The sequence below is a fragment of the Muntiacus reevesi genome, chromosome 18 (assembly GCF_963930625.1).
Source record: "Muntiacus reevesi chromosome 18, mMunRee1.1, whole genome shotgun sequence".
In the NCBI taxonomy this organism is placed as follows: Eukaryota; Metazoa; Chordata; class Mammalia; order Artiodactyla; family Cervidae; genus Muntiacus; species Muntiacus reevesi.
Window position 1 is genome coordinate 512,496 of NC_089266.1, and position 26,276 is coordinate 538,771.

Consider the following 26,276-nt stretch of genomic DNA (forward strand, 5'->3'; position numbering starts at 1 on the left):
TCTTAACCCCCGGGCTGCCAGCCGAGGTGCGCGGTGTCCTGGCCGAGGGCAGTTTCTCTTCAGCTGCCCTTTTCTGTTCACCGGGTAACTTTCCGTCCCTCCTTATTCCTAGCGTTCACGGTGACTCAGAGCCCAAGGTGACGCCCCAGAGAGGAACTCGCGAACCAGAGCTTTGTCTGGGGACCCGTCTCCTCAAAAGGAGGGGCCACGCTTGAGTCACTGGGCCGGGGGCACGGAAGGCAGCCGCGGCCCCTTCCCCAGCCACCCCTCCATCTGATGACTTCCCCTCCCTCTGGGCTGAAAATAGACCGAGCTGAGCTGAAAATAACCGAGGAGATTAAATTAAATTAAGTCAGGCCTGGCTCCCAGGCAGCTGCTAATGAAACCAGAAGCACCCACATCAGTGTGGCTGAGACGGACGTGTTTACCTCTTCTCTCTCTCTTTTCGCCCTGAAGCAGCTGAACCCTCGAGAGACCAGGCCCAGTGAAGCCAGCCTCCTCTCCGCCACCTTCACCCGAGGCTCTGAGCAGGATTTGCTCTTGCTGGCTCGTCCGGGGGAGCCCCGTGTTCAGGTGCCTTTGCAGGGCTCCCCCATCAGGAATTCGACGCTGAGCATTACCCGGGACACCTGTTTGGCCAGCAATGGTCCTGCACCGGCCCGCAGGAGAGGGCCCAGCCGTCCACAGGGAGGTCCCATCACAGGAGGGATCGACGATGATGCAATCACACACTCCCGGTTCCCAGAAACGGGCCCAAAATGATGCTCTCAGGGACGTGCCCTCAGGGGTGCTGGGGGGGCTCAGATCAGTATTTGCTTCTGGAACACGAGAGCCTTAGGAGACAAAGGTCTCCCTGAGGCCTTTCCTCCTGTGCTACCACCGTGGTCTTTAATCTGAGAACACGAAGCTGAACATAAACATTAGCTAGACTCCCCAGGTCAGGTCTATGAGAATTTCACCCAGCAGAGCCTCTGGTCACCTCCACCGCAGTTAAAGAAACAAACCCGGACCACCACCTCTGGGATCTTTCTCTGACTGAGCCCATCTGTCAACCCTTTAGAACTTCCCGAGGCGACCACATGCATCGAGCCTACTTGAGGCTAAATTAATTCCGAATAAAAGGTAAGACTAGGGGCCAAGGATCTTGGATGAAAAACTTCTAATCCGGTGAAATAACCAAGCTCTTCATACACCGCTGAGCCGCTCCACCACCACCAGCTCAGCACAGCAGTCAGGAAGGCGGAGGCTGCACAGGCGGGCGACCAGAGAGGCAGGGCCCTCAGTCCAGAGACCGCAGGGTGGGAAGGGCCCGCGCCCTCGGGGCTTTAGGAGGTGGGCATCTGAGGTGGGCGTCAGGGAGGACCAGGCGAGGGCACCTGCTGTCCGAGGGAAGTCGCCACGGTCTACACACCAAGCAGGAGACACGTCATTTTCCTGACCATGGGGGGAGCCTGATGGGCGGACTCGTGGGGAAAATGTACCTTGTTTTTCTTTCCCCAGCTGGAGCGAAGCCAGGTAGCTTGGTGTTTCTCGGAGAGAAGCTAAGACTCGGAGGCATGGTTAGCGTGTCCCCAGCTGTTCGCTCTCGCAGCTGGAATTGCTCCTGAAAGCAAAGCTTCGGGGGTGAGGGGGAGAGCTGCCAGGACCTGCAGAGCCGCTCGGCCTGCAGACCGTGCTGCCAAGCAGCCCGCAGTGCGGGCGAGGGGGCTTCGTCCGGGCCCCCAGCCCCAAGCACAGGTCTCCACGCTTCCTGGGCCACTCGTCCTACATCCTCAGGGGCCTGACTCAGGGGGTACCAGCATCACTGGGTCTCGTCTCCATCAGGACCGCGGACACACAGCCCAGAGCGCTGCTCCACAGCTCCCAAATAAAAAGGGTGATTAACATGCTGGGTGGCAGGGTTGGACAAACACGGCTGAGTCCAAACATTTTCTTTATTCTTGCCTGCTCCTGGGAACCGGCCGGGCTGGGAATACGTTCATTTGTTCCAAAGGGACTTGTGAGTCATGAACAACTTTCATACCGAAGCCTAGACATTGCCTCGGCTCTTCAGTGATTTCACACACAGGCAACATGGTCAAAGGAAAAGGCCTCAAAGCCGAAGACCCTGTTCTCACCCCCATCCCACCCCTGACCACCTTTCTGCACGACCCTGGCTGATGAAGTGTGGCGCTGCCTCCTGTTCTGTTTGCTCAGCATCACGACCCTGTTCCCGCACACATTGACTGCCCTCCGATAAACCCCGCCCGGCAGCCAGGGTCCAGGGCGCAGAGGTGGCAGCTAAACCAACATGAGCCAACACAGCCTTCCCTGGGCCCCGCGGATTCACACCCAACGCTGCAGGAGACGGAGCTGTCAGCGGCAGACGCAGCGCCGCGGTTCCCGCAGAGCGGAGGCAGCCTAGCTTGCCGTGAAAAAGATCTGCCGCTGGAGAAGGACGGGTGAGCGGAGCCTGCCCCTGCCTCCAGAGTCCCCGGGGCCCCAGGGCGCCGCCACCCACGAGCTACGCAAGAGACCCAATTTCTCGGGGGGAACCTCTCCTTTCTAAGAGTGGGTTGGAATTGTGTTTTGTCCTTCACAACCCAAAACCCCACCAAATAGTCCCGCTCCCTCTCTAAGCCTTGGTTTTTATAAACATAACATACAAGGGCTGGACCACATCCATGCCTTTCAAACTCTGCTCCTCGGAGCCTCTGCCTGGGTCATGGAGGGGGAGGGAGTGGGGCCCTCCTCTCCTCTTCGACCCAAGCAGTTCCATTAGTGGGAACGTCCACCACTGCAAACAAGATGTCCCTTGAAGGCATCTGCTCTTCAGACTTGGCTGAAATTGCTCTTGTTGTGCTTCAGTCGCTAAGTCGAGTCCAATGCTTTGCATGGACTGCAGCACATCAGGCTTCCCGGTCCTTCACTGTCTCCCTGAGCTTGATAAACTCATGTCCATTGAGCTGGTGATGCCATCCAACCATCTCATCCTCTGCTGCCTGCTTCTCCTCCTGCCCTCAATCTTTCTCAGCATCAGGGTCTTTTCCAGTGAGTCAGCTCTTTGCATCAGATCACTTTTACGATCCTAGAAACATAAGTTCCTATATCCTTTCTTAATGTAGTGTTACTTGTTTGATGCATGCTGAGGAATTTTTCTTTTTTCAAAAATACACTGGCATCTGTCAGGAGCTTGAGGTTCTGAGCGTCACCGAGCATCCCTGTCTCTCAGGGCAGGGGCTGAGAGGGCGTCTGGGGTCAGGCAGGGTGGCGGCGTGTGAGCAGGAGGTCGTGAGGCTGCACGGGGCTGACAGGAAGCCGCCAGCACACACGCTCCCTCTGGGCGTCTGGGCCGAGGCCTATGCGCTCGGGCTCCTCTGCGAGTGGTCGCCCAGGCCGCCCAGGAGATGCGACGGATGGACAGCCAAAAAGATACCCGTGTCCCGCAGCCCTAGTCCCAGCCGTGGACGCCCACCTGCAGAGAGACTTACCCAAGGGCAAGATCTGCCAGTAAGCAAGGAGTTTTCCAGAACAAGAGAGCCCTGACCCCCCACCCCGGCCCCGGCTGTTCCTCAGCAAAGCCTGCGTTTCCTTCCATGACATCCCCAGCCCGGTGAGTCTAAGCGGGCGGAGCCACACTTCCTCTCCATAACCTTCCCCACATCCAGCAACCCACCTCGAAAACTTTTATAGGAAGTTTGCCTTGCATCTGTTCTTGCTTCATTATTCTAGGGGGAAAGAATGCCTGCTTTGATTTCTAAAAGGGACCCTGACTGTCTTTAATTAACCACAAACCCTGCACTAATTACCCAGGAGGGTGGGTGGCAGCTATAGGAGCTGTTCTTCTGGGAAGGCGGGTCCCCGGGGGCTCTGGGAGGGAGCTTCCTGCAGTGGCCCTGCCCCACGCTATTCAACAGGGATGTTTTAGGACAACCCCAGGAGCCAGCTTATCTTTGCCTTCTCAGGAAATCTGCGTTCCTTCCCAGCGGAGGGAGGTGCCTGAAGGTTGAGCTGAACACACTCAGGTTCCTCAGCCCCATTTCAATGCCGACGCCTGGCGCACGTGCACACCACGGACTGCAGAGTCCGTCAGGACGTGTGGGGAGATGTGGGCTCGTCAGAATACGCTAATATTGGACCAAAGACAGGATCTGCCTCTTCGAGCTTTTTGGTGGAGCACTCTCACCACCCACTCATGAAGATTCACTGAATCGAGAGAGGAGACGTCTCCACATCTGGGGACATTTCCGGAGGGGAGACAAATGACCCCTCAGCATGGGGTGTTGACGTCTCCCAACCTTCTGGCGCAGGACCAGAGGGACATCGCTCTGCTCTGCTTCCTCTCCCGTCCTGATCCTCCTAACATCGCTGCCCATCAAAGAGTTAGAACATTTCAGCAGAAGTGAGTAAAATGACATCATTTTCAAGTCTCTAAGAGACTCCTCACTTGGCTAAGGCATTTACTTTCTAGAAGATGATCAAGTTGCTCGCAATAATTTCATGACAATTAATCTTGTGCTTAAATGATAATCCTAAAATTAGAAGCAATTAAAATCCCGCACAAGAATGGCCGGCTCAGTCAGTGTCAATGTCCCTGTATGCTACAGGGGTAGTCTTAAAAGAGGCCCTGCAAATAATTTGCTTCTCCTCTTCCTGGGGATGCAGGCGTTCAAAGCCCATCTTTAAAAACGCTTCTTTGTGGCAGGAGTCACTGAAACTGAAGCAGGAGGAGGGCTGAGGCGCCTATGAAGAACCCTGTAAAAGGACTGGAGGTCATCTCGAGCAGGAGAAAGAGCTTCGAGACAGAGGCAAACGGTGCCTGAAGGAAACGATGCTGGCAGCCCTTGCCCCAGCCTGGCCGTGGTGCTGCCCACAGGCCCCCAGAGTGCAGTGTGGAAAGCGGGGCCTGAGTCACTGCCCAGAGAGCCCGGCAGGAGTGACCGTCCACAGGAAGCGCCCCCCAGCCGGCGGACACTGGATGGTGAGCCCTGCCACCTCCCGGCCAGGACGAGGACCACGGGCAGGCTGGAAGCAATGACGCGTCTCTTGGAGAAGACGCGACCTCTTCTGGGGGGACGCTTGTTTCCCTGAAGGATTCCAGAAGTCACGTGGCTCTAAGAAATAGGCTAAAACAGGCCTATCACATGGAAATAGGCTTCCCATGTGATTCAGACGGAAGGCTAAGACGGGAAGCCTTGCTTAGGTTGGGATGCAGGAGCACAGTGTCACGCCGAGTCCTCTCTGGGACTTCTCTGCTGGTTCGGGGTAAAGAAGCCGTCTCCCGATGCAGGGGCTGTGCTGGGAACCGAGCTCTCTTGGGCCGCGGGGCAGCTAAGGCCACAGCCAGGGAAGCCTGTGCACCACAGCAGAGACCCAGCACAGCCAGAGAAGAGCAGAGTCGTTGTTCTCAATGCTGTGCCCACTGGACCCTTCCGTCATATCATCATTTACTCAACACACGTCTCAGGCACAGATTCAAGGCACTGGGAGCAGGAGATAAGATGCCATCTCTGACCTCAGAGGGCTAACGGTCTGGTCGGGGGAGATGAGCACGTAAGTATTAATAAACACACAACCACGTGACAGATGGTGTCAAGGGCGTGAGGAGAAAGCGACCCATCTTAGGCAGAGCATCAAACGCCCGCAGGGGCTTCACAGAGGCAACCACACCGAGTGTGAGCGATGCTCCCGATGGAGCGGGGTGAGCCGCCCGTACTTGTGTGAGCCGCCCGTACCTGTGTGAGCTCAGTCCTACGGACTGCGGCCCGCTGGGGCCGTCTGTCCACGGGGTTTCCCAGACAAGAAAACTGGAGTGGGTTGCCATTTCTTTCTCCAGCGGATCTTCCCGGTCCAGGGATCAAACCCATGTCTCTAGAGTCCCCTGCACTGGCGGGCGGGTTCTTTACGACTGAGCCACCTGGAGCAGCCCATGAACAGCCCAACAGAGGTGAGCGGGTGCAACCAGCCTGCCCCTGGGAAAGGGCACATAGCTCTTCTCCGCAACGAGAACTCTGAGAGCCGGGGCGGAAGGGCTACGCCTGGTGAGGGGAGCGACCGCTGCTGGCGGGGCCACACAGGCATGGGGCACCCAGGAGGCAGGAATGCCCAGTCAGGGAAGTACTCAGAGTAAAGGAAGCCACTGAAAAGACACCGGCCGTCACCTGGAAGCACACGCCTCTGAACCGGGCTCACGCCTCTGAACCGGGCAACGTGCGCGCATCTTGCGGGACGCGCAGGCCCTAGACATTTTCAGCTTTGAGGTCATTCCGTCTGCCCTTGCAGAGGGGCGCCTGGACGTCAAGCACTGGCCAAGCCCGAGGTGGGTTCTTCCAAGACTGAGATTCACTGAGAACACTTCAGCGTCCTCTCCACCAACATGAAAACTGATTAAGTTCGTCCTCGATGCTAAAACCATTGGTGAAAGCCTGTTGGTCTCCAAACACAACACCCAGATGCCTTATTAATCGCACATGTTGAAAGTTACTTAGAAGTGGAAGGATCTGATGGGAACACGGTAACTGAGTGATCAAAGGTATTAATCGCATCACTGATGATGGTCAATCTGGACGTACCTGAATGAGCAGCTACCTGAGCCCGCCTTCCCCAGCCCAAACCAAAGGACCAGCCACATGCGCTCTTCCCCTCCTGTGCCCCTGAGCTGCATTTACTCCCACAGCCAAGCTTTTATTTAACAGAAATGATCTCCAGCTAATGCCTTTCCTTTCAGTGAGCGGCTGGGTGCAGCTCCTCCCTGCTGGCAGCCCCAGGGGGACAGTCACACTCCACAGGGCTTCCGTCCGCTGTGGGAGCTCCCGCACAGAGCTTCCAGGAGACGGATGGGCCGCCCACCCCCTCCCCCGGCACCCACAAAAGGAACCTCGGGGTCGCCCCTGGAGTTCAGGGGAGGAGACTGATGTTCTGTCCTTGTGAAAAAGAGCCACCTGGACCTTAAACGTTCCTGTTTGAGAAAGAAGCACTTAACTCGGAGCTCTTGTTTCGTGACTCCTAAGACCCGTGCACGGTGAACGGTAGTGACTGTAGCCCTAACCCGTGAACACAGAAAGGAATCCCCCTCGAGGCCGAGCGCACTGGACTCCCTGACGCCCGGGGCGGCGTTGAGTCCTGCGCACCCCCGGCTGATCACGGCCCGCATCTTCACGCGGCAGCCTCTCCCACCGGTCCCCCTGCTCCACCAGCGCGGCCTCTGGGAAGCCATCTGCAGCTCCCCGGGAGCTGTGCTTACAGGCACTTCCCTGTCGTTCTTTTTCTTGTCTTAATGCCCCTCCGAGACCACACATCCCACGATAAGCTCTATGTCTTCCTCATCTCAGCATCCTCGGGGGCCTGGCAGAGAGCCTGACGGACGGCTCATAAACGGATGGCAAATGGCCGAATCAGAGAGTGGTTATCATGCAAAGCTGAGTCTCACTGCCCTGACTCTGCCACAGTCGTGCTATTAAAAGGTGGAAGGACACACAGCATATATAGAATGCTATTATTTAAATCAACAACCTGAAGACAGGTGCTGACACAGCTCAAGAAGGTTCTCAGAGGATGCAACCTCACAGCCGCCAGGAGCCGCACGGCTTCACACCTGCGGGAAGCTCTCCCCCTCCCCCTGGAGCCCGATTAGAACCTCTGTCCCCACGCGGAACTAACAAATGAAGTATCTGAGAAAATCAGACTCTTCCGCGGGACAGTCTATTCAGGGAGATGTGTTCCTGAAACAGCTGTAAAGCCTACGATGTTTTTTCCATTTATTTACAACATTAAATTGAAAATTCATTCCCATGAGGGATATTTTTTTCTTTACCACTCCTCCAAACCAAATAAAAAGCACACAGGAATGTAGGAAACCTATTAAAATCACATATTAAAAGAAAAAATGACACTGTTCAGATAACATCGCACCATTGCCCAAAGGCAAGAAGTAAAAATGCGCCAGGAAGTGGACGCCTTTCCCATAAATACTGACCAACCTCGGAAGGACCCTGGTCTCTGATTTCCAAAGGGCAATTTCCATCCCAGTGGTCCCTGGGGAGTTTCTATTTTACTTTGGGAATTATTTTCAAACTGGGTGACTCTGCACAGGTCAAATGGAAAAGGAGCTAATCTAGCAATTAACACGCGCGCTTACGGTTTAAGAGCACGGCCCAAGAAGTCACTTGTATGCGTACCATAAGCTTGGCTCGTCATGGGTCATCGTTTAGATCTGTGTTCTCACTGTGTGCATGTTGTGTGTGCATGCTCAGTCGTGTCCGACTCTTTGTGACCCCATGAACTGCAGCACACCAGGCCTCCCTGTCCTTCACCATCTCCCGAAGCTTGCTCAAACTCATGTCCATTGAGTTGACGATGCCATCCAACCATCTCACCCTCTGTCGTCCCCTTCTCCTCCTGCCCTCAATCCTTCCCAGCTTCAGGGTCTTTTCCAATGAGTCAGCTCTTCATATCAGGTGACCAAAGAACTGGAGCTTCAGCTTCAGCATCCGTCCTTCCAACGAATATTCAGGGTTGACTTCCTTTAGGATTGACCGGTTGGATCTCCTTGCAGTCCAAGGGACTCTCAAGAGTCTTCTCGAACTCCACAGTTCAAAAGCATCAATTCTTCAGCGTTCAGTCTTCTTTATGGTCCAACTCTCACATCCGTACATGACTACTGGAAAAACCAAGGCCGGCTAATCCCCTCACCTCCCCTCACCCTCTCCTGCGCTCTTCCCTCTGGCCTCCCAAACACCCCCGTCCTTCGGCCTCCTCCAGGGTCTCTCGCTGCCCCTACCCTTAGTTGCCCCAGCATCTCTCGGCAGCGACCGTCCAGCGCCCATGAAACTGAGCACTCAGTTCGGGACTGAGACCTGGGCTCGAGCTGCAGCCCTGCCACTTCCCGCCGCGTCCCCGCGGCTTCCCGCCCCTCTGAGCTCGGAGAACAGCGCTCGGTGGCTTCACACCACAGGTGTCCGTGAGACGGGGACTGTAAGCGCTCAGCACGGAGAAAGGTCCAGTCCTGTGGACAGCAGGGACCCAGGCAGGACGCAGGGAGGGTAGTGGTGTTACTGAAACCGTCTGTCACGACCGCGGGGCTGATCTGCTGGGTGAGGAGGGGCCCGGGCGGGTGACGCGAGAGGCGGCGGGCTCCCCTGAAGCGGCCTGTCTGGGTTCCTTCTGCCCTGGACAGGGAAGCCGGGTCTCTTCTCTTGGGCTCTTGTTCCCGGATTGGCGTCGAGTCGCTCGACAGCGTTGTGTTGGTCTCCGCCACACAACAACGTGAGTCTGTTAGCAGTGCACACCTACCCCGCCCTCCGGAGCGTCCTTCCACCGCCTCCTGCCCCTCTGGGTCATCCCAGAGCCCCGCGCCGCTCCCCGCGTGTGCAGCGGCTCCCGGCTGGCTGGCTCTCTCACACATGGTGATGTACATGCCCCAGGGCCTCTCTCTCACGTCACCCCACCCTCTCCTTCCACCGCCTCCTGCCCCTCTGGGTCATCCCAGAGCCCCACGCCGCGCTCCCCGCGTGTGCGGCGGCGCCCAGCTGGCTGGCTCTCTCACACATGGCGATGTACATGCCCCAGGGCCTCTCTCTCACGTCACCCCACCCTCTCCTCCCCCGCTGCGCCCACAAGTCTCTTCTCTAAGTCTGCTACCCTACAAATAAGCTCATCAGTACCATTTTTCCAGATTCCATATACATATGTGTTAATACACGATATCTGATTTCACTCTTTGACTCTTTAAAACATTTCCATTGACTAACACAGGTACCTGTGGTTCACAAATTTATCAGGTACTATTAAAAATGTGACTACTTTGACACTTGAACTATGGTTTGGGAACTGCTGGGTGAAGAATGTAGGGAACTCTGCTACTGGCTTTTGTGACTTTTTTTCTGGTATCGCAAGTGCTCCTAGTCACTGTTCATTATTTATACTTCCGTTCTCCTTGAAGTCAGGCTAATTCTGATTCTGAACATCTAAAATTACTCCACAAATTTTAAATAAATGATTACTAATGAGTTATTTCCCTTAGTTTGGCATTCTATATTTAGGGCTGAATTTCCTGCACACAAATAACTGCTCTGTTGTTAAATCAGATTTGCCGTGGATGGAATGTCTGTGCCCCCAGGTTTGCACGCTGAGGCCCTTACCCCCTGAGGATGATGCAGGGGTGGGGCCTTGGGGTGAAGGGGCCGTGAGGAGCCCTCGGGATGGGAACAGGCCCCGAAGGCTCCTCAGCACGGCGCCCTCCTCTGCCGCCCCTGCTCACTCCCACCCTCCTCTCTTGCCCATCCCCCAAGTGAAGACACAGCCAGGAGGCAGCCACTCCACGCCAGGAAGGCGGTTCTCTCCAGAAACTGTCAACAGACACCTGATCTTGTATTTCCCGTCCTCCAGAACCAAGAGAAATTCAGTCCATGGTATTTATTACAGCAGCCTGAGCTAAGATGAGATTCCAATTCTTCCTGGTACCGTCAATAAAACATCTCTACTTCTATCCATTAAATAGGTTTCCATTAAATTGACGATCTGTGTGACTTCAGGCAAGTTAATTTTTTCACGCCTCAGTTTCATCCTCTGTAAGGATAATAAATTTCTGCACAGGTTTAAGCAAGTCAATCAGGTAAAGTGCCTCAAAGGCGCCCCTCTGGTGGAAAGTGCTCGGTCACTGAGCTGCCGTTGCTGTCAGTATTCAGGAGCCGCTGAGCCCACGGTCCTAGAGCAGAGCCACTTCTCTGCACAAACGTGCAGACCAATCCTCGAGCGATGTGACCCAGACTATAGTCAGAGGTGCCACTGGCTGGCTTTCATGCATGAAAGTCTCTGACGCAGTGCAGGTCTCTCCCCCGAGATGATTCCACAGTCAAGTTCAGGCGACGATGGCATCATCAGCCCCCGAGCCCCAGGCGGCTCGCCTTGCTGTCCCCGTGAGGGGGGTCTCTCTCCTGCAGCAGGGACCGTGAGCTGCCCCAGCGGGGCCCCGGTGGGTCTCTCTCTGCAGCGGGTGCCGTGAGCCGCCCCAGCGGGGCCCCGGTGCCACTCCTGAGGCTCGCTGGAGCCGGCCCTGTGGGCAGCAGCAGGGGGAACGACGGGCGGGCTGAGCGCGCACGGCCTGGGGTCTGTGTTCAGAAGCCCCAGGACTGGGAGCAACCCCCAGCCAGGTGGTCCTGCCAGAGGTGGGGCCGAGACGCTCCCGGCTGAGGTCTGCCTGCTCCCCCGCGGGGCGGGGCCACCACAGGCCTTTCAGGGCAAAGGGCCGGCGCTCTGCCTACGGCTCCGCCCCTCACCACTCGTGAGGCTGTTTATGGTGGTCTTCTCTGAAGCTGCTCCCCACCACCTGACTTTGACAATGAAGGAGCCTTAGTAGAAAAGAGGGAGCAGTCAGTGAGGGGTGGAGACAGTGTGGACCAGGTCGAGCCCCAACCTCCAGGGTCCGCCTGCTATAGGCCCGGGGGCCCAGCCATCAGTCAGAGCGGACCCCCCGAACCCCGCAGCATCAGTCCAACCAGAGGGAACACGGGCGAGAATCGCAGCCCCATGTGCAAGGATGCAGGTCGGGAGGTTCTCAGAAAATAAAGCAACTTCTCTGAAACAGCGTCGCAGGGAGCCCGTGTCTGCCGTGGGGACTTTACCCACCGCCCCCTCTGGTCATCAGATGCGTGTGGTTCATTTCATGAGGTCACCCGGTGGCAAGGCGAGGGACCCTCCCCTTGCAACACCTTGAGACCCTCTGATTTTCCCTGAATTCTTATCTGACAGGAAAGCATGGGGTAGAAAACTTGATTAGTTTTCAAAGAAAAAAATGTGAGCAAGTTCCCCAAAGTGAGCTCTCTCTGGGACAGCCTCCCCCACTCCAACTCTTTCCTTCAACTGAGCCTCTGAGTCTCTTCTTTTCTATAAGATCTGTCATTTACAATAAAAGTCGGTGAGCTTTCCCATTTCTGTGATAGCTTAGAATTCCTGAATACAAATGGGAACATAGGCCATGTGCTCATCTGATGAGAGTGGATGTCCTCGTCCAGGAGGAGGGCGTGTCCGCCGGGTGGGATGCGGTGGGCCCAGAACAAGGAGCAAAAGTGGCTGCCGGCTGGGCTTCCACCCTAACTCAGCACGGTGGGCATCGCGGCAGACACGTCCGGTCACCCTGAGGCCCCGCGGCTGAGCGTGGGCTTGGTGGGAGCCCAAAGGAGAAGCTGTCCTGTGACAGCGCCCACCCAGAGACGCCCTGAGCGGGGCGTCCGGCCGGGAACACAGACGTGGAGCCACCGCGGCCGGGCCCTCATGGTAAGTGCTGTGGGGGTGTGATGGCTGGGAGCACAGGGCCGGGGTCCCCACTCACACTGTGTCTCTGCAGGACCCCATCTGGGGCCTCGGTGTGGTCCTCTGGAAAATGACGCTAGCGACTGGGCAGTTGTGAAAAGTAATAAATTAACCTGTGTGCATTTCTCAGCACCCCATGCAGAGCAGAGGAGCGTAAACACCCAAAGGGCTGCTGTTGTCATCACGGCCGCCTCATCAGGTCATCACAGCCCGGCGCCCTGAAACACCTGGACCACCCCTCATGTGCCCGCCCAGGCTGCACCTTCACCAGCGGCATCTTGTGCCATGGCTTCTGGTGGCCCATCTCCAGGGTATAGCCATGCTCTCAGAGCCCTTCTCCGCACGGCGGGCATGACTCGCTGGACGCTGAATGTCTGGGACCTCGGGAGACGAGTGCACGTGAACCAGCGGCTCTGCGTCCAGCCCGGCCTCGGGGCCGGCCTCCGCTGGTCGGAAGGCCTGGGGCAGCCCAGCCGCACCGCGGGGAGTGCCTCACCTGTGACGTGCAGCTTTTCATCCGTGACCTCGGCCTTCAGGTAGATGCGGCCCCGCTTCTCCGTGTGGTCCATCCCGCAGAGGCTGGGCACATTGATCACGCACTGCTTGTGCACGTTCATGTCACAGGCTGCAAGTCAAGAAGGCAAAGGGTGAGCTGGTGGGTGGCCTGACACCACCCCCCACCCGTGTTTTGGTTTCGTGAACAGAAGTGGAAGTCAGTCGCCCTCTAACTCGATACTCTGCTGTTGGGCGTCGCTGACATGAAGCACTGCTAGCAGACGTCCCTCACAGCACAGGCTCCCGTGAGTGACACATCCTAAAACACTCCACCCGTGTCTGTCCGTCCGTAACCGAAGCAGACCACCCCCGCCTGGCCTTCCGAACACGCCTGCAGTGTTAGCAGCAAACAAAATCCAGGCCGGTGAATGCGTATAAACAGGGACTAATTAGTACTTTATCTACACAGAGGCAAGCAATATACACATTTTAAACAGGATTCTGTCTGCCAAAGAATTTCTTATGCCTTCCTGAGAATTTGTGGGGCTGAGTATAAGATATTCAGAAAATGTTCTTTTCCTCAGCGAACTCTTTATTTCCAAGGAGGCTTAAGTGCATTGCTTTTGTTTGTTGTTGCTTTTAAAAGACCCTGTGATTGATATTTTAAACCTATCCTCAAATATTTAAATATTATTCTGCGTAAAACAAACACACGCCTGGCTTGATAAGGCATTCCTCAGCAGCTGACATTGTGTGGGCGAGACAGGGGGAGGACTAAAGAAGATCAGTCTTCTTGCAGAGAACTAAAGACACCCTGAAAAGCGTCCTGCATGCGGAGCACAAACGTAAGACTGTGAAGGTGTTCCTGCTGCACTGGCCCCATACCCCAGGCTTCCAGAAGGAGCGGGGGGCCCCTGGAACCCCCAGGAATTCCCCAGGGGCACTGCAAGGCTCTTCTGACACTTCAAGGTGGAACCTTCTTGCTACTCTTGTCTTGAGTGTTTAACTCCTCGGTCCATGGGACTCTCCAGGCAAGAACACTAGAGTGGGTTGCCATTTCCTCCTCCAGGGGATCTTCCCGACCCAGGAATTGAACCCTCAGCTCTTGCATCTTCTGCACTGGCAGGTGGGTTCTTTACCAGCTGAGCCACCAGGGAAGCCCATATAACTTTAACACGATGAACTGAATAGCAAGAAGCAGCGTGAAGCACAGGTCTCAGTCACACAGGGCTTTCGAGAAGCTGTGCTGTGACCTGCACTGACCACCTCACTTGGGCAGAACTTGAAGGAGAAAAGGCCGGCACCTCTGGAACAGCTGTGGCCCGGGAGGGCGGCGGAGAAAGGACCTGTGTCAGCCGCATCACTCGGAGCTGGCGCGTCCCAGGAAGCGCCCGCTCCTGCTCTGCCCGCTGCGAGGTGAGCTTGCAGAGGACAGCTGACTCCCCACCAAGCGGGGATGCCCACAGCACCATCACGCTACAGGCTGTAAGGGCACAGGGAGAGGGGTCTCTGCTGCGCAGGTTGGGGAGGGGTCTGGTCCCCGACCACTGGCTCACGCTCCTCCTGCTCCAGCTCGGAACAGCCCCTCAGACTCTGAGGAAAAGCGTTAAAGACACAACACAACACACTGCCTCAGGTGGGAACACAGAATCTGAAGCAGAATCCTAACATATAAACCAGGTGCATGTTGTTTTATTAGCATGTGTGCATGCTAAGTCACTTTAGTCGTGCCCGACTCTGTGACCCCAAGGATGCAGCCCTCCAGGCTCCTCCGCCCATGGGATCCTCCAGGCAAGAATGCTGGAGTGGACTGTTACTTCCCCCTCCAGGGGTCTTCGCGACTCAGGGACTGAACCCGCATCTTACTTACATCTCCTGCATGGGCAGGCAGATGGATTCTTTACCACTGAGCCACCGGGGAAGGCCTTTTATTAGAATATATTTGGGTAATAAATTCAAATCTGTACCATTTATTTACTATTAGGACATTCCTGGGTAACCATTAACGCCCTCTGATCCTAACACAACTATGAACTGAGCTGCTGGGGACGCTCGATGGAGACTCAGCTCAGCTTCGAGGATGCACTCATTCCTGGCCTGTGTTAAAGCTGGCAGCACCCCAATCCTGGTCCACCCAGAAGAAGGTACAGCCGGCACCCCTGTTTAAGGGCATGGGTCATGGTCCCCGCCGACACAGAAGAGGATGCGGCAGGAGACACGTGGCTTGTTCTGCCCGCTGAGTCAGTGGGCATCAGTCTCAAGGTCACCTTCGACTTGTTACGGTCGAGTGCCTAACACAGCTGCGTATTCACTTTTGATCCAAGTTTTACAACGGTCAAAAGCGTATTTCCAAACGCACTTAGAATCCGCACTAACCCTAAAAGCGGTGTCTTTGGAATCCGATAATCTCTGGAAGCACAGGAAACCACAAGCCCTGAGGATCACAGGGGTTCCTCGAGGCTATTAGGATCCAGGGCTTGGGAAGGTGAAGCCTGCGTTCCGAGAAGCTACCTGTCTCCTCCACAAAGATCACACAGTCTGCCTTCTATGTACAGCTGACCCTGAGCAACGTGGGTCTGAACCGCATGTGTCCTCTTAGACACGGATCCCTTCCTGAGAATTACACGGCTGGCCCCCGTATCCGCGGAGGGTTACCACGGACCCCGAGGGAAGACGATGCAGGCGCGCGTCTTTGCTCCGTGCGGGGACAGATGAGGCTGTGGGCCACAACAGCTGCATTATCTAGTGACAACATGCTGACTGTGCCCAGACTCTTCCTCATCTGCTAGGAAAACAGGCTCGGTCATTACCTTCCCCAATGACCTTCTCCTGCCCTAAAAATCAAGTTTTATTGAAACAAATAAATAGCCTGGGGAACCTCATTACCTGAGATTAATCAAAACAAAGAGTTTCCATGACAAACAGAGATGTCTTTCTCTCCTCCTGCAGTTGGTGCAAACACACACAGAACAAGAAGGGAGAAGGGGAGAGGGTGGGTGTCTTCTGGGATTTCATCTCTCACTGGCCTGGTAGGATCTGATCTGCCCATAATTACGCAGGACGAGGGAACTTAGAGCAAGATCCTGTTTTTATTTTCACTGTGGTTTTGGCTCCAAGGAGAGCCCACTGGATTTTTCCACAGTCCACCCACTAATTGGAGACACAGGCGGATAATGACTGTGGATGCTCAGCTCGTCTTGAAGCTGAACCAAATGTGGAATCTGGGGGTGGGGTGTCTTCTTTCAACACGTGGCATTTGCTTGGGGATTTGACCAGCCTGCATTTAACAGTGATTGGAGATTTCCACCATGAAAAACTGGGGACAGCACCAACTGCATGAAATCAGGTGCTTTTTTGGGTTCATAATTAGGCAGGGAAGTCATGTAATAAACTAGAACCTCACCAGTGGAGAGATTCTATACTTTGTTAATTGAGTCCATATCGGAAAGAAATCTACCGATTTTCTGAAAGGTTCCTGAGCATCACAGGGCCCCGCTGGCCCCAGGCATGCTACAAGAACAGAAAACATACTCACTGTCACATTTCATCCCCTGGTGGATGAGTCCGTACAGCAGGGACCCGCAGTGATCGCAGAAGGTGGGGCTGCCATAGGTGTGGATCTTGAACTTGTGCTTGCTCCTCGGGTCCTACAGGGAGAAGTGGGATAAAGACTGTCAGTCACGAGAGGACCACGCCTAGGAGTAAGCCAAGCTCCAGCCTGCCCCTCCCGTCCCCATGGCAACGGTCCAGGGCACCCGCCGGGGCCCGTCCTCTGCTGTCCTACGGCGGCAGGCTCCCGTTACCGGCCGGCCACTGGACACCTGCACCTCCTCTCTTTTCAGGAGTGACCTGCACACGTCGGGCTTTCCACCAGAACCACGGCTTCTGGAGCCGTGAGCCACCTAGGGGATCAAGGTGCCCCGGGTGAGCAGAGCGGTTCAGAACACATGGTCAAGCACGTCCCCAGGGCCCAGCGTGGGCGGAAGCAGAGCGGGCCCCAAGTCAGGGTGTGTTCGTGAGGCTCAGTCAAGTGACCCTGCACCCCTCAGCAGAGTTTGGGCCACCTCCTTTTGCACAAGGTTTCCAGAAATTCATGTAAGACCAAACATGGACCCAAACCATTTCCCAAGCACCATATGCATCCCTTGTGGCTCAGATGATAAAGAATCTGCCTACAGTACAGGAGACCTGGGCTCGATCCCTGGAGGAGGGAATGGCAACTCACTCCAGTATTCTTGCCTGGAAAATCCCATGGACAGAGGAGCCTGGTGGGCTACAGTCCACGGGGTCGCAAAGAGTCGGACGGGACTGAAGGACTGACAGATACACACACACACACACACAGATGCTAGTGATCTTCAAAGTCTCGAGATCTGACCAACAGCCAAGACTTTAACACTGGTTCCCATCTGAGAGCTTTCAGAAATTCACTCAGAACGAGGCTCTAGCTCCTAACATTAAAAAAAATTTTTTTTTAAAATATTCGCAACACATATTTTTTGAAGCAAGAACACCACTGATTTTATAAATAAAGTTTTACTGGAACACGCTGTGCTCATTCCCTGACACCTTTTCTGTAGATACAATGGCCGAGTTGAGTGATGGAACCCTAATGACCACAAAGGCTGCAACACTACTCGGCCCTCACGGAACAAGTCTGCCAATCTCTGCTTCAGGACGGTGCTGTCTGAAGTATGGTCCCTGCGTGGCATCGTCATGACCTGAAACTTGTTAGAAATTAAATCACGGAGCCCCTCCCCGGACCAGCTGAATTAAACTCCAGGAGCGAGGCTTCACCATGCCCTGCAGACGAGCCTCAGGCTGGCAGGGAGGTGAAGGCGGGGAGCTGCTTTAGGAGGTTTCTCCACAAATACTGAGCGAGTGCCTAAGAGGTTCCAGGTGCACGTATGTGTCCGCGCCTGAGGCAGGTCACTAGTTTATTCAGAAATGTCTCTCGGGGTCAGAGAAATCAACACCTTCCTTGGGCGGTTACTTTCCTGGCCAGTAGTTGCTGTGAACATGGTCTGAAGGGGTGGCTTCTCCCCTTACCAGTTCTCCCAACACCCCAGGATGCTGGACAAAATATCACGGGCGCGGGCTGGCGTCAGCGCTGATCCAAAGTTCCCAGGACGGACAGTACAGGCTGTGCCCACCACGTGGAGGGCAGCGTGGAGGCCAGGGGGAAGGACAGCCCGTCGTCCCCACAGAAGGACGGCGGCAACCTTTGGCGAGAGATAAATCCAGCCCGGCAGCTCCCACGCGGCCCCGAGCCCGGGCGCACGGCGGCCCCAGGCGCTGTCCTGCCAGCCGGCCGCCACATCAATCTCTGTTGGCATGGCACACGGGGACTGGCTTCACTTTTCAGGAAGACCCAGGCTTCCTCCTCCAGGCTCTCACCTGGGAAGGTGTGGGAGGAGACCAGGAGTCCTCACACCTAAAATCCACACGCAGCCAAGGACTGAGCCTGCGATGACAGCGACAGCAACACCAACACGGCCTCCTGCCTGCTGACCACCCCCGTGCGCGGGAGCTTTCTCACGGCTGACATCTCCCCTACAAGAGCCTTTACAGGGTTCTGGAGACCTGCGATCTGAATCCAGCCTTGATACAAGCTCAGCAGCCTTCGAAAAGTCATGGCGTTTATTTAGGAAGCAGAAGTAAAGCCAACGTCCTAGCCGGAGAGTGGGACTTTGGGAACAAATGAGAAATGCCGGGACGAATACAAGAGAAGACGACTTCCAACCGTAACGTGCTCATCAGTCATAAAAGAGATTTCCTAAAGCACAGCGCTGAATTTGCCACTGGACCAGAACCAAGGCTGGCAATTCAGTATTAACATTGTCTCCAGGCTTCCTGGAAACCAAAGCAAGAGGAGAAAAGGGACAAACACAATAGGCTCTCCTGGGATGGCAAGGCCGCCTGCATGCAGAAATCTGCCTTAGCAGCCTCTAAAGTCATCTCTCATCTCACGCGCAGTGAGCCGCCAACACACGCGTGTGAGAGGAACCTGCGGGTCTTGAACAGAGCACACCTTCCACCCCGTTCACTGGGGACGCCCCACAGTTACCCACACAGAAGTGATGGCAAGTCCGGCCACACTCGGCGCCACAGACACGCGGCTGGTACACACCAAAGCTGCACGGCCACCAGGCTGGTGACATTTTTTTCATTTTGTGCAACACATGCAAATCTTACTTTTTATTTCTCCAGGCACTGGCAACCTCTCATTAAGTGCAGCGTGAAACCCACTGTCATATGTCACAAGCCTGACATTATATTATAATGAATTCGGAAAACGCTTCCTTCAGACGCTCTGTCGTCTACACCTTTGGGGGAGAAGAAACGTTTTTGACTAAACCAATTTTCATAGGCACTGACGAAGTCTAACCTAGAAGTCTAAATCTAGACCTCTTAGGAAGAAATAACACAGGAGAACTTCAAGTTCTATTGGAAGCATCTGCTAGCCTGCTTTTCCTATCTTAGTTTTATAATGTAGCAACATCATTGGAAAATTTCTCAGCATTTCTACCAGGAAAGTCATCACCATCACATTGTAATACATCCAAAGTAAACCCATGGGTCTCCAGTGCACAGTATTGAGGCTGATGAGCCTTGCATTTCCGGGACGTCTTCTTGAATTATCTGTAAGCATCCAGAAGGCGTATTCTAGATGAGTTTTAAATTGCAGGCTTCCAGGATGGAGACTCATCTAGCAACGTGCCATGTGAAACCTCTAGAGGAGTTAGAAGCCCTCTTTCCCCAGGAGGCAGGCAATCAATGATGCTTTCTGATGAGGATGTTTATATTCGAAGGGACATCCCTTCAAAAGTCCTTTTAATTTGGTGAGTGAAATGATAGCAGGCTCTTGGCAGGAGGTCACCCTGCCTGAGAAAGCGTGAACGCCCCACGGCTTTCTCAGAGGACGGTAGTGGCCGTCACTGAGGGCTGCAGTTCAGGGTGTAGGAGCTTCTGGAAAGGATTGTTGTTCAGTGAAGCCCTGGGGTGGGCCTTGCTCAGCCGCTCAGAACGGTGAGGCTCTTTCAAGCTGCTCCCTCTAAGCACCAGGAAGGTCCCTGCTCTCACCATCTGAGATGTTCTCATGAGTCACACTCATGAGCCAGGCTTGGGTCTAAATGTCACCCACACAAGCAACACCAAAAACTCTGCTCCAAGGGTGAGTCTGGCATTGTTTTGCGATCTTAAACTTCTTGGGAAGCAGGTTTTTTGTTTTGTTTTAAAAAAAAAAACCAAAAAATCTATGACTTAAAAAATTCCTATTTAAAACTTTTTAACCTGACAGTACTATCAAAATGAGATCATCAGATGAAGGTGATTTTACGTAACCAGGGTGCGAGTCTAACCATTACTTTGGACATCGTGTGTTGGGCAAGTAAGCCTCTGACAGCCCTTCTCAGGTTCCAGGACCAGCCTGCTCACAGGCCACCGGCACACAGTAGGCACAGAGTAAACAGTCTTTGAGGTGAAATGAAGAAATCGATAACTAATTAGGATGTGTGTGTGTGTGTGTGTGTGTGTGTGTATGTGTCTCAGTTGTGTCTGATTCTTTGCAACCCCACGGACTGTAGCCTGCCAGACTCCACTGTGCATGAAAATTTCCAGAAAGAATGCTGCAGTGGGCTGCCATTTCGTTCTCCAAGCTAATAAGGATATTCCGTATCTTTCTGATGAATAACATTTAGACTTTGTGGTTTGAGGGCTCCCCTGGGGGCTCAGACAGTAAAGAATCTGCCTGCAATGCGGGAGGCCCGGGTTCGATCCCTGGGTTGGGAAGATCCCCTGGAGAAGGGAATGGTAACCCACTCCAGTATTCTTGGCTGGAGAATCCCATGATCAGAGGAGCCTGGAGGGCTATAGTCCATGGACAGGATTGTAGAGTTGGATGTGACAGAGTGACTAACACTTTCACTTTTGTGGTTTGAATACTTGCATATTTTAAGCATCTTATTTTAATGTCAGAATTTCAAGCTAAACCATTAAAGATTCTTTTGTAATTTGGAAGCTGTAATTAATAAATGTTTATATATGTCAGGTTTTCCTGAGACGATGGCAATGTATAGAGGCTATTACAAAGTAAGGAGATGCTGGTTATATTATAGCTTTTAATTAAGATTTCCGTTTTGCTGGCGGCTGGAGGACCCCGTGCCGCGCAGTGATCCCTTGTGGATGCCTTCCCAGCAGGCGGCTGGACTGGAGATGCTGCAGACAAGCCCCTTCATCACCAGACACAACAGCTGCGCCCAAACTCCTTCACCCTGGAGGCTCTCCCTTGGATGGGCTCATGAACCGGCAGAACCATCGCCAAATAAATTCAGCTGGGATCCATGGCAATTTGAATGACATAGATAATGTATGAATTCACTTTTATAACTTAAATCTTCTAGACAGTGTTTAAAGGCTCCTCTCACTGTTACCGCTAAAGCTAGTCTGTCTCCTCACTTCCCCAGAGGCAAGCTACTTGTGTATCTATCGAGAGGAGAGCCGTTTGACTCTCCTCTCTCTGAGGCTTATTTATTACCCGGTTTTTACGTGAATGTCATTATGTTTTATGCTTCCCTTGGTGGCTTGCTCTTTTCCTCAGATGATACATCTTGGAGGCCTGTCCGTGTCATTACAGAGAGATCTAACTCATTTGATTTAAGTATTCCCTAATATACGTAAATTATGGCTTATTTAGCCTTGCTGCTAGAGATTTATATAGAATTTTTTTTAAAGAGTCTGCCTCTTCACACTTAATGATGACAGCATCTTGCATAGCTGGGCAAAGAACCCGTAGAATCTTTCTGCCAGCCAAGCTGAGTTTGACAAAGTGGTCCAACTGTAGATGTAAATGTTATTCATCAGAATAAAATGGGGCTGCAAGCCTGTGCGCTCAGTCACTTCAGTCGTGTCTGACTCTCTGTGACCCCGTGGACTGTAGCCCCCCAGGCTCCTCTGTCCATGGGATTCTCCAGGCAAGAACACTGGAGTGGGCTGCCGTGCCCTCCTCCAGGGGATCTTCCCGACCCAGGGATCGAATCTGCGGGTTCTTTACCACTAGGGCCAGCTGAGAAGCCCGGGGTTTCATTAAGATAAAAAAATTAACCATCACCAGAGATAGAAGATCCTTAGTTCTATGTTAGAGCAGGACACATTCAGCAAGACTGGTGGGTCCCTCATCCTCCTACATGACAGAGCAAGCGGTGGGGGCAAGAACACAACCCCCCACACATATTCCTGAACCTCTGGATCGATACTCTGTACTCGGGAGCTCATGGGTGTTTCTCCAAGGATATACCATTTGTTTTCCTTTCCTAAAGTCAACCTGACTCCCTAAGGAAAAAAATCGACTTACATTTATCTGTCTTACAACCCACGTCTCCCGTGTCTCTGGCACTGGTTGGTGGATTCTTTACCACTCGCCACCTGGGAAGCCTCCCTCCAATGATGGTGTCCTTAGAAAGCTGCAGGAACAGGATCAAAGTCCAGGCGCGGGCATGGTACCATGCTGCTGTGTGGATTTCACCAGGGTTTACACGGACTCACTCGCGAGTGTGTGTGGTTCTGTGATCACATTCACGCTCATGACATCGAAGGACTCTAGCCCCACAAAGAAGCCCCTGCACCATCTGCCCCCAGAGCCAACTCTCCCCCACCCTAACCGCTGGCAAGCACCCATCTATTCTCTGTGAGATAAACTTTTACAGCATTTTTGAAAGCACCAAGTAATATTTGTTCTAATGAAGGATTCGGTTAGCTCCAGCGCCTCAGTCTGAGAGGAAAACAGACTAGGAACCCAAGAAGCATCTTAATTATGTGAACCCTTGCCAGTTCTCAACGGCTGTCTCCTAAAAAAAAATTCATGGCCAAGTTTAGAGGACTATCTGAGAACAAATCAGAGATACATGGAGACACATTTGATTCCAGAGTCTTGCTTCATTTAGCAAAGACAGAAGTGGGCTGTTGTTCACACGAAGGGCCCCGGCCGACACTTGGGATGGGGTGGGACCGCTCCTACACCAGGACGTGGTTGGGGTGGACCATGGGCAGGGAGGGGCACCTCGTGGATTTTTGTCAGAGACTCGAGAAAGCACAGCGTTCCTTTCAGGAAGGCTGGGTTTCGGACCTCCCTCTCAGACTGGAAGATTCCCAAGCAGCTGGTGTTTGTTCGGCTGATTAAACACAGCAGAGGAGGCAGAAACTGCATTCCTGCCTCTTTTCTGTCCTCGGAGTCCAAAGGGGGCAGGCAGGACGCGTCCTTCCTCCACAGCCTTGGACTCCTCACCCACGCTGCTCGTTACTCCCAACAATCACCTCCCAAGAGGCCATCCTCTCCAAGTTATATTCCATATTTACTTCCTGATGTCCAGCAATCTCTCTGCTTACAATCTTATTTTTTTTCTTAATGTGCAGCTTATCATAAAATATTATTCACTTCAGTTCAGTTCAGTCACTCAGTCATGTGTGACTCTTTGTGACCCCATGAATCGCGGCATGCCAGGCCTCCCTGTCCATCATCAACTCCCAGAGTTTACTCAAACTCATGTCCATCGAGTCGGTGATGCCATCCAGCCATCTCATCCTCTGTCGTCCCCTTCTCCTCCTGCCCCCAATCCCTCCCAGCATCAGGGTCTTTTCCAGTGAGTCAGCTCTTTGAATGAGGTGGCCAAAGTATTGGAGTTTCAGCTTCAGCATCAGTCCTTCCAATGAACACCCAGGACTGATCTCCTTTAGGAGGGACTGGTTGGATCTCCACCCATTAATAATTTTCAATTGTTTATTTACATGCTCACTTATGTGAATAAAGTCATTAATTAAAATAAAATTAGAAAATAGAAAGGAAAATTATATACTTGGGTATGCTTCATTCAAAAAGGACAGTGTGGATTTGCGTGTTTTCTTAAAAATCATATAAACAGACTGGTCTGTTTTGTTTTTTTACTTTTTTTAATCAGTTCCTATGAAACATTTTTCGATGTCATTAACTACAAAGCAGTATCACATTATACTGCATGGTATTTCATCATAAGGCTGTACCATTTTTAATTTAACCAATCCCCAATTCCTACACATTTAGGTTACTTCAGTTTCACTACTACAAACCACACTACCACAGGTGCCTGTGAACACACACGGTGCAAGGAACAACACTGACACCGTCCATTTTTACTCTCTTGATTCCCTTTTCCACTACTGGAGTAGCAGGCAGATACCCCTGAACTCCACTAGAGGGGAACAGCGTGGCATCAGGGAAGGGAGGTAGGAAGAGATCCCCATCATCACCGTGGGAGCAGACGGGAAGCCTGCCGATGCAGCTCCCACAAAGCCACATTTCAGAGCCAGTGGGGCCCTCGTCTTTACCATCAGCTACTCCAGAGAAGTTAAATCAGGCTCGGATTTTATTCAGCCTCAATGACACGTGCAATTCGAACATTCCGTTCGTTCCGGAAGGCGATTTTTCTGTTATTCTTGATCAAGCCCACGGCATTCAGCAGTCAAACTGATGCCATTTCAGAAAGAATCTAATTGGTGCTCAGAAGACAGCATGTTCTGTACACAGAGACATTTCTACAGGGAAGCACACCCCTCATCCTGGGAGACTTTCTCATGATGGACAAGGAGACAGGGGTTTGTCCATCAGCCCAGGGCTGCCCAGGGGACCCACCTCAGTGTCCACTGAACTGACCACCAGCTATTTGCTGAGCACTTGAAATGTGATGACTTCTACTGAGGACCTGAATTTTTGTTTATTTTAATCCATTTAGATTTAAACAGCCACAGGGGACCAGGAATCAGAGAACACCTTCCGAGAGACACTGAGTTCAAGCACATGCTCCTTTCTCCTTGTTGTCTAATTACTCAGTCGTGTCTGACTCTTTGTGACCCCATGGACTGCAGCACGCCAGGCTTCCCTGTCCTCCACTATCTCCCAGAGTCTGCCCACACACTCTGGCCTTTGAGTTAGTGATGCCATCCAACCATCTTGTCCTCTGTCACCGCCTTCTCCTTCTGCCTTCAGTCTTTCCAAGCATCAGGGCCTTTTCCAATGAGTCAGCTTTTTGCATTAGGTGGTCAAGGTATTGGCACTTCAGCTTCAGTCCTTCCAATGAACATCCTTTCTCCTGCTCCTCCTCCAAAGCATCACGAGGGCAGAGTCACCAGGAGGGGCTTTCGGACCTTCCGACGGCAGCTGGACAAGCTGGCCTGTGACTCAGAGGCTGGACACCTCCCTTGGACACTCGCCCACACCACTGCCCGATGCCAGGCTTTCTGCCCTACATCAGGTCTCAGGGGCTTCGATCCACATGCATTCAGTATTCACGCTGCCGATACACTGACCAACTGAGCAACAACAATAAGCTGATGTATTGTCATGACTGTTGTTAAGCGTATTTTTAGAGAACTTTTTCTTGATGTGGACTCTGAACTTAGTTTCAAATCTTTGCCAAGTTTTAATTCAGGGAACACATCTGAGGACCAGCAATTTAAAGACACACCTGAACCACAAAGTCATTACCAAGAAAATGCCAGCTCATGGGCCTTAAGCACCCAGGTATCTCTTGAGTTGGCTCTGTTAGTCCTGAAGACTGCAGCCCCAAGATTTCATTGACTGGACAGTTCAGTTCATCTAAAATTTCAGGGAAGAAGGAGCTACCTTTCTTGAACAGCAAGATTGGCCTGAGTTTTCTCTATGGAACTTCCAGTTCCCCTGTAGATGGGTTCATCAGGTTAACCAGGGGTTACCATCTGTTAGCAGCAGAGGCATGTGCTGGAACTTAGTCACTGAAAGAGCGAAATCCGTGTTGATGACGGATGAAGACTTAGTCCACCCCGGCCACCTCACCAGAGGACAACTTCATCACAGAGCCTCAGAGCTGAGTTCTTTCAGGTGCTTCTTGATCAAACAGATTCCAAGCTTCAAGGCTCTTTGGTCAGCCGCCATGTGGATCCAGTTCCCCATAGGAAACAGGCCCAGGATAATTAAGAGAGAGGCTGGACCCAAGCCAGGCCCTTGAGGTGCAGTAACTGCGGGTGCCCTTTGTGGGCACGGCTGACACGCAGGCCTGTCACCATGGCAACGGCTGCTCCGGCTCCTGGGACTTGCTGGGCTCCTGTGAACTGGAACCAGAACGCCCTCTCGGTTACAGGCCAGAGTCCTCTTCCTTTTCCCCCCAAAACAGCTCTCTGGGTTTCGCTGGAGTGACCCCTGGAGAGCTGACGGAATCACCTGCCAGCCTCTCTTGCAGCTACAGGGGCCGCCAGCGGGCAGAGCTCTGACCGCTCGGATGGAGACGCGGGTCCGCTGGTCACTCCCAGGCAGGCTGATGTCCCTTGACAGGCGTCGCGTCCCTGTGGCTGCTGCTTGGTCTCCCTCCTGCCTGGAGGACGGACGCCTACTTCCGGCCTGGAGCACGAACAGCTACTTCCGGCCTGGAGGACAGACGCCTACCTCCGGCCTGGAGGACGAACAGCTACTTCCGGCCTGGAGGACGGAC

At 53.4% G+C, this 26,276-nt stretch overlaps 1 protein-coding gene across 2 annotated transcripts in view; it reads right to left on the reverse strand.

Annotated features, from left to right (window-relative positions):
* PRKCA (protein kinase C alpha) overlaps positions 1–26,276 on the reverse strand; it is a 288,264-nt gene that overhangs the window by 59,036 nt on the left and 202,952 nt on the right. For both annotated transcript variants that reach the window (XM_065910845.1, XM_065910844.1), the window contains exons 4-5: positions 16,319–16,430; positions 12,785–12,913 (exon numbers count right to left, since the gene is read on the reverse strand). In XM_065910845.1, coding sequence (XP_065766917.1) covers positions 12,785–12,913; positions 16,319–16,430 — 241 coding nt within the window. The remainder of the gene's footprint in view (positions 1–12,784; positions 12,914–16,318; positions 16,431–26,276) is intronic.